We start from the raw sequence: 13,810 nt of genomic DNA, 5'->3' as shown, positions 1-13,810 counted from the left end.
CAAACATCACACAGCCTTGCCTGTCTTGATTTAAATGCTCAAATGCAGTCCCAAAATGTGTAGGTGAAATTAGCATAGACATTCTGGATAAACTGGATAACTTATGAAGGGATCCTGTATGATCTGAAAATTAGCCAGAGTCTCTACTAGCAGATGCTATCAAAAGCCTTTTCAAGGTCACAAAATTTACATACATTTGTTTCTGCCACTCTTCTATGATAATATGTAGCATGAAGATCTGGTTGACACAGCATCTGTTCTTACTGAAGCCAGCTTGCTCCTTCCTCAGACACATGACGACTGCATGTGTAATCCATTGGACAATGATTCCGGTGAGTATCTTGCTGGGCAGTAACAAACGTGTGGTGCCATGCCAGTTGTTGCAATTATTTAGCGTTCCTTTTTCGGGGATCGTAATAATACTCCTTTTGTCTATTTCTTGGGTACATGTCCCAAAGTCCAGATTATAGCAAAGAGTGGTTGTAGGATGGCTGCTGCAACTTTTGATTTTGTTTGAACAGTTCAGATTTCAAATTGTGATGTCCTTCAGCTTTGCTATTCTTTATTAATTTAATTGCAGCAACAATCTCTTCTTTCTTGTGCAGATCTGTGTTGATGTCAAGGCCCACTGCTGCCTCTTTTATGTCAGGTTCCTCATTTAGAGGTGATCTATTCAGTAATTCTCTGAAATTCTCTTCCCATCGTGCTTCTTGCTCTTTCCCAGATGTGAAAAGCAGACTATTCTTATCTCTCCTGGGACCACTGGATGTCACCCTGAACCTACCAGTTTTTAAATCTTGCCTATATTTCCCTGATCGCATTGATTGGCTACTGCTTTGGATTCCTCTGCAGGGGCTTCCACTTGGAATCTTTTATTCGTTCTTACAAGACTCCTAACTTTCTTATTAGATTCTGTGTATGCTAGTTGAAGCTTCAGCTAAATCAGCAATTTATTTAAATCTAACATATACTTCTTTATTTTCCATTTTTCTTCTCAGGTTGTCTGTGTTTACAGCCGTATCAATTCTGTGTTCTTCTTTCCAGCTCTGTATCCTAGAGAAGCCTCACTGTGCTCCTTGAAGACTGGGACAATCCAGTTCCATATTGCTTCAATGTTTTCTATTGACACATCCTCATTAAGGTCTTGTAGGGCCTGGAAGTTGTTCATAAACTGAATGGTGAAGGCAGATCTCACATTAATCACCATAACATCTTTGTATATGAGTTCTTGTCCCAGTGCTTCTCAGTTTGACTTTCATCACTGCTACAACAAAGCGGCAATCACTTCCTGTATCTGCTCCTCTCTTCACCTTTAGATCCTGCAAGGATCGTCTCCACATACCATTGATTATCAAATGGTCAATCTGGTTCCTGTCATATCTACTAGATGAACACCATGTCAGTTTGTGGATTTCATGGTGTGGAAAGAAGGTCCTTCCCATGACCAGATTGTTAATGGTACAGCATTCCACCAGTCTTTCACCATTGTTATTCATTGTTCCATATCCATGGCCCAAATGAAGTGTGAGGTATATTTCAGACTTTGGCTTTCAGATCCCCCATGATGATGATTCTACCTCTAATTGCAGCAGTTTGTAGAAAACATCCTTTTCTTCAATGTCACTATAGCTAGTTGGAGCATAGCATTGGATCACAGTTACATTCATATGCTTCCCTTTCAGTCTGACTCTAATCAGCCTACTGTTGATTTGCTGTCACTCCTGCAAGCACTTCCCAATGCTTTTTTTTCAAAATGACTGCTACACCAAAATGATGCTGAATGTCTTCCTTTCCTGAGCCTAAAACTGTTTGACCAGTTGCTGCCATGAGTCTTCCAGACCCTGTCATTACACCCAGTATATGTAGATTGTAACAATGCATTTCTGCAGATATTTGTTCCAGCTTGCCAGTATTGTACATGCTTTGTACATTCCAGAAAGTAATATTGGTCTTTGTGATGTACAGTGTTTCCTTCATCGTGCCAGTGGGTTCCTCCCAGTTTTCATTACTTCCAGACATAGAAATCACAGGTGGAGAGTCAGGAATACTGTCACAGAGAGATATAGAAGGATTCTTCATTGTTGTTTCCATAACAATTTTTTGACCAGTCGGGTTTGTAGGCACTGAGCAGAACCCCTGAATCTGGAGGAGAGGTAGGCCACTATTAGTCTACCCTCTACTCTTTGATCTGTTTGGCATGGATGCCCCAGCAAGAGCCAAAGCCCAAAGCTTTGACTCCAGCCAACATAGATGTCCAGGTCATTGAAGCAAACAAGCCTTCAAACCCCATAATCTGCTGAGTACCTCCTGGATTTTGTATGTGTGTTGCTCAAACAAAGATTTGGTCTTTTGAGAACACTTTTCTCACCTCAGACCCTTAAAAAGATAATTTGAAATGTTTGGAACAATATAACCCCTTAGAGATCAATAACTTTGTTGGATAAGATTCAAAAGTTTAGGTACACTAATCATGTATTGTGGAGCTTCATGCACTTCCCCATAATCTGCTTTTTGCAAAAAATGTTATTTCTGCTCTCCTGATTCAGTTTTTCGTGCAACTTTTACTCTCCTGTACACTGGTTTTGTTTGCTCTCCCTTACACCGTATTCACTTTCTTTTCTTCCTCTGGAAAATTCCCATGAGGACACTGGACCCAACTCTGGTTCTTCTGTCTGGCCTAGACTGACTGCACCTCCCCATGATCTGTAGTTAATCACCTGTTTCTACAGTCTCCCTCCAGATCTATTTATTCAGACAAGTATTTAGCTCCTCTATCCTGCATTTTTGAATCCTATAGAGTAAAGCAAAGGAAGTAATCCTGGGATCACCACAACTGATTTCATGCTTCCTACACTAACGTTCAATTCCATAAGATCATAATATATAGAAGCAAAATTAGACCATTGGCCCATCAAATCCACTCCACCATTTCATCGTGGCTGATCCAATTTTGTTCTCAGACCAATCTCTTGCCTTCTCTCCATATCCTTCATGCCCTCACTAATTAAGATTCAACCAACCTATGCCTTAAATATATATAATGATGTCCTCCACAGCTGTCTGTGGCAAAGAATCCCACAGATTCACCAATCTCTGGCTAAAGAAATTCCTTCTCATCTCCGTGCCAAAAGGACACACTTCTATTCTGAGGCTGTGTCCTCTGGTCTTTGACTCTCTCATACACTATCAAGGCCTTTCATCATTTAATAGATTTCAATAAGGTCACCCCTCATTCTTCTGAATTCCAGTGAATGCAGGTGCTGAGACATCAAATTATCTGTATATGACCTGATATCATTTTTGTGAACCTCCTTTGAACCTTCTCTAGTTTCAACACATCCTTTCTAAGATTAGGGGTGCCACACTGCTCACAATATGCTAAATGAGGCCTCACCAGTGCTTTATAAAGTATCAAATTTACCTCCCAGCTTTTAAATCGTAGTCCTTTTGAAATGAATGCTAATATTAATTGGCCTTCCTCACCAAAGATGCTACCTGCAAATTAACCTTCAGGGAATCTTGCTCAATGTCTCCCAAGGCCCTTTGCACCTCAGTTCCATGGTATTTTCTCTCCATTTAGAAAATAGTCAACTGTTTCATTGCTTCTACCAAAGTGCAGGACCATACAGTTCCTAACACTTTTTCCAACTGCTATTTCTTTACCCATTCTCTGAATCAGTCTAAGTCATTCTCTAGCTTCTGTACTTGCTTAAATCTACATGCTACTCCACCTATCTTCATACTGTATACAAACTTTGGAACAACACCATCAATTCCATTGACATATATTGTAAAAAGAATCGGTCCCAGCAGAGACCCCTGTGGAACACCAGTAGTCCCAGTAGCCAGCCAGTAAAGGTTCCATTTAATGCCACTCTTTACCTCCTCCCAACCAGCCACTGGTTTATCGATATTACCATCTTTCCTGGAATACAATGACCTCATAGCTTTTTAAGAGCTGCATGTGAGGCACCTTGTTTAAGGCCTTCTGAAAATCCAAGCACACAGCATCAACTGATTTACCATTCTCTATCCTACTTGTTATTTCTTCAAAGAATTCCAATGGATTTGTCCGGCAAGATTTTCCCTTAATGAAACCATTCTGTTTTATCATGTGCCTCTAAGTACCCCAAAACCACTTCCTTATCAATTGACTCCAACATCTACCCAGCCTCTGAGGTGAGACTAACAGGCCTATAATTTCTCTTCTTCTGCCTCTCTCCCTCCTTGAAGAACAGAGTGACATTAGCAATATTCCGGTCTTCCAGAACCATTCTAAAATCTAAATATTCTTGAAAGATCATTACAAATGCCTCCCCTTTCAGAACTATTGATTGTACACCATCTGGTCTCTGTGACATATATCTACCTTCAGACCTTTCAGTTTCTCAAGAGCCTACTCTAGAGTTATGGTAACTTCAAACCCTTCATGAGCCCTGACACCTGGAACTTTTATCATTCTGCTAGTGCCTTCCAAAGGGAAGACTGATGCAAAACACTTATTCCGTTCATCCCCCATTTTATTGTTCCCTATTACAACCTCTCTAGCACTGTCTTCAAGCGAACTGATGTCCACAGTTACCTCTCTTTTGCACGTTATGTATCAGCAGAAAATTTGGAATCCTCTTTAATATTATTGGCTAGCTTAATTTCATACGCTATCTTTACCTTCTTTGTGACATTTTTGGTTGCCTTCTGTTGAATTTTAAAAGCTACCCAATCCTCTGACATCCCACTAACTTTTGCTTTATTGTATACCCAATCTTTAGCTTTTATATCAGCTGTGACCTCTCCTGTTAGCCACAGTTGTTTCATCTTTCGTTTCAAATAAATCTTCCTCTTTGGGATATACAATTCCTATGCCTCTGAAATTGTTTTCAGAAATTACAGCCATTGCTGCTCTGCCGTCATCTCTGCCAGGATTCTTTTTCAATAAATTCTGGCCTGCTCCGCTCTCATTCCTCTGTAATTTATTTTAATCCACTGTAATACTGACATATCTGACATTAGCTTCTCCTTTTCAAAATTCAGGGTGAATTTGATCATATTACGATCACTTTCCCTTCAGTCTTGTTTTACCTTAAGCTGTCTAATCAATTCCGGTTCACAGTACAACACCCAATCCAGGATAACTGATCCTCCAGTGGGTTTACCAAGGAGCTGCTCTAAAGAGCCATCTTGTAGGCAATATAGAAATTCCTCCTGCACCAACATAATTTTCCCAATACACCTGAATATTAAAATTCCCCATGAATATTGTTACATTTCCTATGTTGCATGCATTTTCTATCTCCCACTATAATTTGTAAGCCACATTGTTACTGTTGTTTGGGGTTCTGTACACAACTCCCAGCAGAGTCTTTTAACCCTTACAGTTCCTTAGCTCTATCCACAATGATTCAATACCTTCCAACCCCGTGTCACCGCTTCCTGATGATTTGATTTCATTTTTAATCAGCAGAACAAAGCCTTCCAGCCTTTCCTTTCGATACAATGTAGTTATTAAGCTCCCAGCTGTGACCTTTTTTCAAACATAATTCAGTGATGCCCTCAACATCATCCCTGCCAATCTGCAACTGTGCTGCAAGTTTACCTACCTTATTCTGCATTCAAATACAACATCTTCAGTCCTGTATTCACACTTTTCAATTCTGTCTGTCTTTTTTTTTGTTGCGACTCATTCTCTTGACGCCAATTTTGCCCCCATCAACATCCTCTCCTCACTACACATGGCCTCTATCTGTAAACCTGTTACCTCATCTCCAGCACGAGTATCCATCTTTCCTAGGAAACCTGTAGCATAGAAATATACACAGCTCAGGACATTTGTTGCACCATGCTCAACATTTTGATTCTAAACTTTGTCTGTGTGTTCACCAATATCTGCCTCCAGAACCTCTCCACTTAATGTTCTGGCACTCTGGTTCCATTCTGACTGGCCTCAATTCTAACTGCATTCAGTCATAAAGCATGGGAAGAGGCTCTGCAGCATACTGTGTCTGTGCTTTCCCTCAGGCCCCGATTTACACCAACCCCGCACTAATCCCTTTTCATTCTCCTCTATTCCCTTCAAATCCTGACACTCATCTGCAACCCTGGGTCAATTTACACTGGGGAATTACAACACAAAGCTAAATATCTTGGAAATGGTTGAAGAAATTGGTACCCCTTCATTCTCCCCATCCAGGATTTTCCAGTTAAATCACTGAACAGGGTATAGTGACCGGGACACCATTGAGACAACATACATGCCCTGAATCATGTCTGTGCCACAGTAAACTCAAGTGACCACTAACTTTAAGAATCTTCTCTCTTGTTCCTCTGCAGATCATTTTACTCTCTCCCTGCACAATGGATCCACTTGCACAACGGGAACAACAGACCATATGTTCATCCTCTACCCAGGAGAAGACTCCCAATCAGTATTCTGAATATCATACAGTCAGGGAGCAGTGTGTCATTAGGGGAATCCTGGGGCCAATCTGTCTGCTCGTCTGGCTGTATGGCGATCACCCAGTCTCAAACTATCTTCATTAACTTTAGCCGAAGGATGAGCACCTCCAACAACCTGCTGCACATGAAACATTCAGCCTTGGGCAAGGACTATTGTTGCTTGAACACTAAACACCAGAGACCCAGCTGCTCCAGCTGGCAACACCTCTCGTTCCTTTTATCAGACTATCTCAAGGAACAGGTGAAGATGCCACTCAAAACAAAATTACTCTGCAATGACCTGCTGCCTGAATCCCCCCTCCCCAACTCCACCCACCCAAAAATGTTGTTGATTCCCTTGGATACTTGTTGATCACACGTGCGTATGGAAAATCAATGGGACCTGTCAGCCGAGTGTATGATGTGGGACTGGAGACTGACGTGGACGTGTAATGATTTGTTTGTTTAATTAATTGGAGAGACAAAGGAACAGGTCCTTCCGGCCCAACCAACCTATTTAACACCAGCCTTATAATGGAACATTTCCAATGACCAGTTAACCTACTAACCTGTGGGTCCTTGGAATGTGGGAGGAAATCGGAGCACCCGAAGGAAATGTACGCACTCACGAAGAGAACGTAGAAACTCCTTACAGCCAGTGCCAGAATGAAACGTTTTACGCAAGATCGCCCCAATCTGTAATTACGTCGCGCTAACCACTACGCTACAATAGTACCTATGATGAGAGGCTCCATCTCCCAAAGGGTTAATAACTCTGCCAGTATATCGGGTCACTGTGTGTGTGTAGTAATACGGGAGAATACATCGTGGAGTTGTTCCCACTGTCTGCTTGTACCAATGTACACAAAAGCTTTCTGCACCTTACTGTTACTCAGAACAGATTTAATCCCCACATTCAGAGAGACTTCAATCCCTCCAACAGTCAGGGTGGATTTGAACTCAACATCTGAATGATTTGTGTGGAAACAGGAAGTCTGTACTGTCTGCTCCGTTGTACCTGGATTGTGAGGGATGGAAAGTGGCAAGAACTGAATCAAGAAAATAAGGGAGAAAGATTATTATTTATTTCAAATCCACGGAAGAAACTGTGTAAACATTCACAATTATGATTGTGATATTTAGTGATAAACTTTAAAAAGTACACACAAATATGGCTCTCTTTTCCTAGATCCTGCCTGGCCTGCTGAGTTCCTCAGGAATTTTGTGTGTGTTGCTCTGGTTGGTCAGTGTGAGTCGCCCTGATTTGCATGGGTTTCCTCCCTGGTATCAACGGCTCTATAAATAGGTACCATTGGCGACGGCGGCCACAGTCTGTCACACATCCATCGGCTGAAGGGACGTAGGAAGCTGACGGACAGCAATGATACGGACGTTGTGCTTTTTCTGGTATCTGGCAATGTGGCTGGGCTGTAAGTACAGGCAGCATGACTGCACCGCCAGCGTTTGTTGATGTGGGCTTTAGGGGACACATTAAAGAGTCAATGGTTAAAGTTGAATTCCTGTTTTTTTACAGCCGGAGAATCCCAGACTCTGATTCAGCCTCCGACCGTGTCGGTGGGTCCAGGAGCCACGGCCGCGCTGGAATGTAACATCGGAACAAAGGATGGCAATTATGTAAGTTGGTACAAGCAGACACCGGGAACAACCCCACAATGGATCCTGTACTACCATCACTCACTCAGCGCCCCGACCTATGGGTCTGGCTTTAGCAGCGACCGTTTCACGTCGACAGTCAACAGCGCCGGCACCGTTTACCAGTTAAACATTAAAAATGTGGAGCTGAATGACGCTGCCGTCTATTACTGCGGAAAGTGGTTTTCATCGGGCAATTATAACTTGTTGGGCCCAGGGACCAAGCTCTTTGTTACAGGTAAGTGTCAGGGAAATCCCACCTGCAATTACTAGCTGCATGAATATGGTCACCTGGTATTTAATAGTTTAGACATTATTATTTCTTGGCGAATTTGATAATGAAAACGCAAATTTACGATCCAGTCAAGCCGCGTATCGTGGGTCGATGAAGTTGTGTTCGGTGAATATAGAGTTGTGTGTGAATCGTCTTTAAACAAGCTCTCTTTTCAGTTGTGTTTTCTCTCTGGTGCCGTATGTTGTGTCCCTGGCATCTGCACTTTAATATTTCGTTTCTGAAATTGTCCGTCCAACTCTATGTTTGAGCGCTTTCAATCCTATCACCTTGGCCGCTTTTGCTCTGGTTTGTTGAAAGATAACGTGAGGGGTTCCAGCTTCTCAGAATGCGGCCCGAGTTATCACTGGGGATATGATGTTGCCCAAGGTTGTCAAGGCAACAGAACTACAAGTTTCATGTTACTGTATGAGGAAGCTCTCGTGAAACCTCCCTCCAACTTTCACTGAAATTCCATTTCTTCAGGTCAGGGTAGAACACTCCCGCAGACGCCCATCCAATTGTCTCGTCCTTCCCTCCTCTCTCCTGCCACCTTTTCAATTGAGCACTGCTCCTTTTAGGGTCCGGCCGCTCAGTGATTCCGGTCGCTACACAGACTCAGGCCAGAGCTTCTGGTCTGGGGAGAATCCCAACTTCCTTCGCCTACAATAATTGCTTCCGCATCGTCATGATGATGGATGATCTGGATGATAGGGTGGTAAATTGAATTAGTAAGTATGCAGATGATACTAAGATAGGTGGCATTGTGTATAATAAAGTAGGTTTTCAAAACTTGCAGAGAGATTTCGGACAGTTAGAAGAGCGGGCTGAAAGATGATAGAGGGAGTTTAATGCTGATAAGTGTGAGGTGCTACATTTTGGTAGGAATAATCAAAAAAGGACATACATGGTAAATGGTAGGGCATTGAAGAATGCAGTAGAACAGAGTGATCTAGGTATAATGGTGCATAGTTCCCTGAAGGTGGAATATCATGTGGATAGGGTGGTGAAGAAAGCCTTCAGTATGCTGGCCTTTAAAAATCAGAGCATTAAGTGTAGGAGTTGGGATGTAATGTTAAAATTGTACATGGCATTGGTAAGGCCGAATTTGGAGTACTGTGTATAGTTCTGGTCACCGAATTATAGGAAAGGTATCACTAAAATAGAACTAGTACAGAGAGGATTTACTGGAATGTTACCTGGGTTTCAGCACCTAAGTTACAAAGAAAGGTTGAACAAGTTAGGTCTTTATACTTTGGAGCACAGAAGGTTAAGGGGGGACTTGATAGAGGTACTTAAATTTATGAGGGAGATAGAGTTGATGTGAATAGGCCTTTTCCATTTAGAGTAGGGGATATTCAAACAAGAGGACATGAGTTGAGAGTTAGGGGGCAAAAGTGGGGGCAAAAGTTTAGGGGTAACACAAGGGGGAATTTCTTTACTCAGAGAGTGGTAGCTGTGTGGAACGAACTTCCAGTAGAAGTGGTAGAGGCAGGTTCGGTATTGTCATTTAAAGTAAAATTGGATAGGTATATGGATAGGAAAGGAATGGAGGGTTATGGGCTAAGTGCTGTTCGGAGGGACGAGGTGAAATAAGTGGTCGGCATGGACTAGAAGGGCCGAGATTACCTGTTTCTGTGCTGTGATTGTTATATGGTTACAGTGTGACTTCCCTAAACCAGCTCAATGAAAGTCAGGGACACCCATATGTTGCCCAGCACTCTGGGTAAACGCACAAATAGATTTACTCACATTGCAGCTGTGGGTGATATGGGTGGGAGGGCGCATTGGTGATGAGTGGATGGACCAAAAGGAAGGAACATGTCAATGTTGGCACAGGCCGAGAAGATCCCAAGAGCTGGAAGTGATGTCACCGATTTGCACCCTAGCGAAACCCTGGGTCCCGTTCTTGGAGGCTGGAACCTTTCACTCACGCTTCCATTCAAATGCGAAATATCGCGAGATATTCATTGACCTGAAACATGTCTCCTTTTGTTCCCGATCCAGATCAGCAGCTCCCCGACCCTTCAGTGAAACTGCTTGGGCCGTCATCCGAGGAGATGTCCGCCAAAGGAACAGGCACCTTAGTTTGCCTGGTCAGTAAGCTGTCGGTGGGCTTCCCTGTCGTCAGCTGGACAGTGGACGGGAGTCCGACCAGCCGTGAGGTGAAAACCAGCGCAGTGAGGCGGAACACGGACAGAACTTTCAGTCTCAGCAGCTACCTGACGGTGCCCGGCACAGACTGGAGTAGTGGCAAGGTATACTCCTGCGTGGTTAAACTAGGAGCAGCCTCGACAACATCCGCAACAGTCACACAGTCCAACTGTTAAAAACAGAGCGCAGCTTCGTAATTGTTTGCTTCGAACAGATTTTTTTTTTTGCATCTTTTACCTCCCTCTACCACTCTCTTCACTGTACTCCGAACTCTGACCAGAGCTCTGTGGTTTCCATTGTGTTGTTATAATATTTGCACGCGAGACTGATTTTGCTCTGTTTCATTCTCCGAGAAGCTACATGGGGTAAAAGTGGCCTGTTACTTGTCATCATTAGAAAGATCAGCTGGTGAATTGTTTTCTCTGTTACCAGGGATGGATCTAATTGAAGTTATTCATGAGTCCGTTAATGATTTCTCAGCAGTAACAGACTGACAGATGGCAACGACCATAAACTGCTAATAAAGATGTTCAGTGCAGGAATGATTTCCGTGTCTGAGTCTTTTACTCTTGTATGCGCTTAACATTCTCATTTGGGTGGGAGGAGGGAGGAGACTCGCGCGGGCTGAACGGCTCCTACAAATGAAGTCCGGTAGTCTGAAATCCTACAGTCATGCAGTTGGTGGAGAAGGGAAGGAGGGAGCGAGAGAGGGAAGGATGGGGTGGGGGAGAGAGGAAGAGTGTGAGACACCGACAGGAAAACCGACAGCCCTGGGGGTAGACGGACTTGTTGAGGTGAGAAAAAGAGACTTCTAAGCGAACAGGAAGGAGGTCGGAGTGGAGAGGGATGGCGGTCTCTCCATGTCCTTGTACCTATTTCGAACTCCGGCACTGGTTGTGACCCAGCATAAGAAAAGCTCCGAACGTACAAAACATTGTCCTGTTAATATCCTTCAAGTCCCCTTGCCCAAATCATTTCCCGTGGGACAGTACCAGGCTGCTGAATCATTTTGTTTTCACAAAGGGCTTTTCCACCAGTATCTCCTCTCTGGGATGTAGAATTGTATTCACACTCATTTCTCCAAATATTGTTGTGGACAGGTCTCTCTCTCCTTTCTCAATTTATTCCCACATTCAAGACTAATATCTTACAACTCCCCCTTTGTGTGTTACACATTTAACATTATCTAATAAGGATTCAATTTTAACTTTTTCCTTACACTCCAGCCGTTGATTCCTCTTTGATAGATTATACAGGGGCAAAATACAAACTAAATCCAGGTAGTAACTATAATATGCAAACACCAGGAAAGCTGCAAATGCCGAAAATTCAAGCAACACTCACAAAATGCTGGTGAAATGCAGCAGGCCAGGCAGCATCTATAGGAATATGCATTGTCGACGTTTTGGGCTGAGACCCCTCGTCAGGACTATTTGAAAGGAAAGAAAGTAAGAGATTTGAAAGTAGGAGGGGGAGTGGGAAGTGCGAAATGATAGGAGAAGGCCGGAGGAGGTGGGGTGAAGCAAATAGCTGGAAAGGTGATTGGCAAAAGGGATACAGAGCTGGATAAGGGAAAGGATCATGGGACGGGAGGCCTAGGGAGAAAGAAAGGGGGAGGGGAGCACCAGAGGGTGATGGAGAACAGGCAGAGTGATGGGCAGGGAGAGAGAAAAAAAGGGGTAGGGGAAAAAAGCTAAATATATCAGGGATGGGGTAAGAATGGGAGGAAGGAGAACTGCGACTCCAGCCTTGAACTCCAGGCCGGGTCTTCACATGCTGCGATTGTTACTCATGTCTCCTCTTCCCCAACCACCAGTCTGCAATCCCCTCTCCCTCAGATCCCACCGTCAAGTCCTGGACCCTCAGAAGCTCTATCTTCCTCTCACCCCAACCCTCCCCTCTCCAGCGACACCACCAGCCTCCCTACCCCCTCTGATCCCATCTCTCATCCATCCCGGGTCTTTACCATTCCCTCCAACCCTCAACTCTCTGAGGCAGTGCGCTCTGTCCTCAGTAAGGGCCTCACCTTTGTCCCCGTGGAGTGATTCTGATGGAATCAAACTGCCATACATGGACAGGCCATTCTCTTTTCTTTTTTGTAATTTATTTTTTTATTGAAGTTCATCATCAAAGAAACATTTCCATGAGATGTATTTCAGACATTGTGCATATATATCATATAATCATATATATCACAAATCTCCACAAAGTATTTACCTGAGGTATACACTTATAGAAAAGAGTGGAAAGAAAAAACAAGCAAAAGGAAAGAACTATGTACAAGTAGGGAGTGATCTTTTTTTTTACAACATATTCATTGATTTGTGAGAATAAAATCAGGCCTATGAGGCATTATGTAGTAAAACCATTTTTCCCAGTATGAATCAAATTGTTACAGCTTATAATTAATAGATGGTGTTATCTTCTCCATTTTGTAAATGTCCATTGTAATTTCCATCCATGTATTTAAAGTTGGGCTCTCCTGTGATAACCATTTCCTAGTAAGAGTCTTTTTACTAGCCACCAACAGTATATTCATTAAATATTTATACCTTTTCAAACATTCTTGAGGTATATATCCAAAATATATGGTCTTACTCTCTAAGGGTATTTCACATTTAAAGATGTCTTACAGTGCATTGTGTATCCCCCTCCATTAGTTCTTTGATAGCCGGGAAGTCCTAAAAACAATATGATAATGATTTGCATTTTGATTTCCACAATTTCTTCAGCAAACAGGGAAGTTACTAACATAATGGGATTTCTGAGAGGGTGTAATAAAATATCTTATCAAGTTTTTCCATCCAAGCTCCCTCCATTTCTGTGAACTGGTATACTTCCATTGATATCTCCATATTGTTGTCCATTCTTCCTCAGACATAATTATCCCTCCTTCCTTCTCCTATTTTGTTTTAATGTATGAAGTCGAATTTGTTTTAAGATTTGACAGCCCCTTATACATGCTTGAAATGATTCTACTACCATTATCTGAATTATATGCTTTTCTAAAGAGCTCAATCAGCCATGTACTTTCCACGGTTACATTTTTAATCGTCTTTTTAAAATATTGACGCATCTGTAAATGCCAATAAAAATCTTGTTTTTCTAATGTGTTTCTCTTTAAGCATTTCAGAATTGAACAGTGTTCCTTCTTTCATTATGTTGCAAATAACTGTTATTCCTTTAGCTGTACAGTCCTTAAATCTAGCATCCAATTTATTTGGTGTAAAATCCGAGTCATATGCACACCATTTAAGAATTGCAATATCTCCCGCTAGATTATATTCTTTTATAGTAGTT

The 13,810-nt window shown here is 42.5% G+C and overlaps 1 protein-coding gene across 1 annotated transcript; it reads left to right on the top strand.

The window, feature by feature from the left end:
- The first annotated feature begins 7,757 nt into the window (after positions 1-7,757).
- Positions 7,758-11,055, top strand: LOC140740384 (immunoglobulin lambda-1 light chain-like). The gene is made up of 3 exons (XM_073069526.1): positions 7,758-7,862; positions 7,967-8,323; positions 10,364-11,055. The coding sequence occupies exons 1-3, from the start codon at positions 7,814-7,816 to the stop codon at positions 10,684-10,686; spliced, it is 729 nt and encodes a 242-aa protein (XP_072925627.1). The 5' UTR covers positions 7,758-7,813; the 3' UTR covers positions 10,687-11,055.
- Positions 11,056-13,810: the final 2,755 nt, after the last annotated feature.

The sequence above is a fragment of the Hemitrygon akajei genome, chromosome 16, assembly GCF_048418815.1.
Source record: "Hemitrygon akajei chromosome 16, sHemAka1.3, whole genome shotgun sequence".
Classification (NCBI taxonomy): Eukaryota; Metazoa; Chordata; class Chondrichthyes; order Myliobatiformes; family Dasyatidae; genus Hemitrygon; species Hemitrygon akajei.
This window is presented reverse-complemented; position numbering and strand designations above follow the sequence as displayed.

What these genes read in the sequence shown, in the direction of transcription:
- LOC140740384 (XM_073069526.1), top strand. Translation starts at nt 7,814, where the DNA reads ATGATACGGACGTTGTGCTTTTTCTGGTATCTGGCAATGTGGCTGGGC. An exon ending in TCTGGCAATGTGGCTGGGCT is followed by an intron (nt 7,863 to 7,966) that starts GTAAGTACAGGC and finishes GTTTTTTTACAG; the next exon opens with CCGGAGAATCCCAGACTCTG. An exon ending in GACCAAGCTCTTTGTTACAG is followed by an intron (nt 8,324 to 10,363) that starts GTAAGTGTCAGG and finishes TTCCCGATCCAG; the next exon opens with ATCAGCAGCTCCCCGACCCT.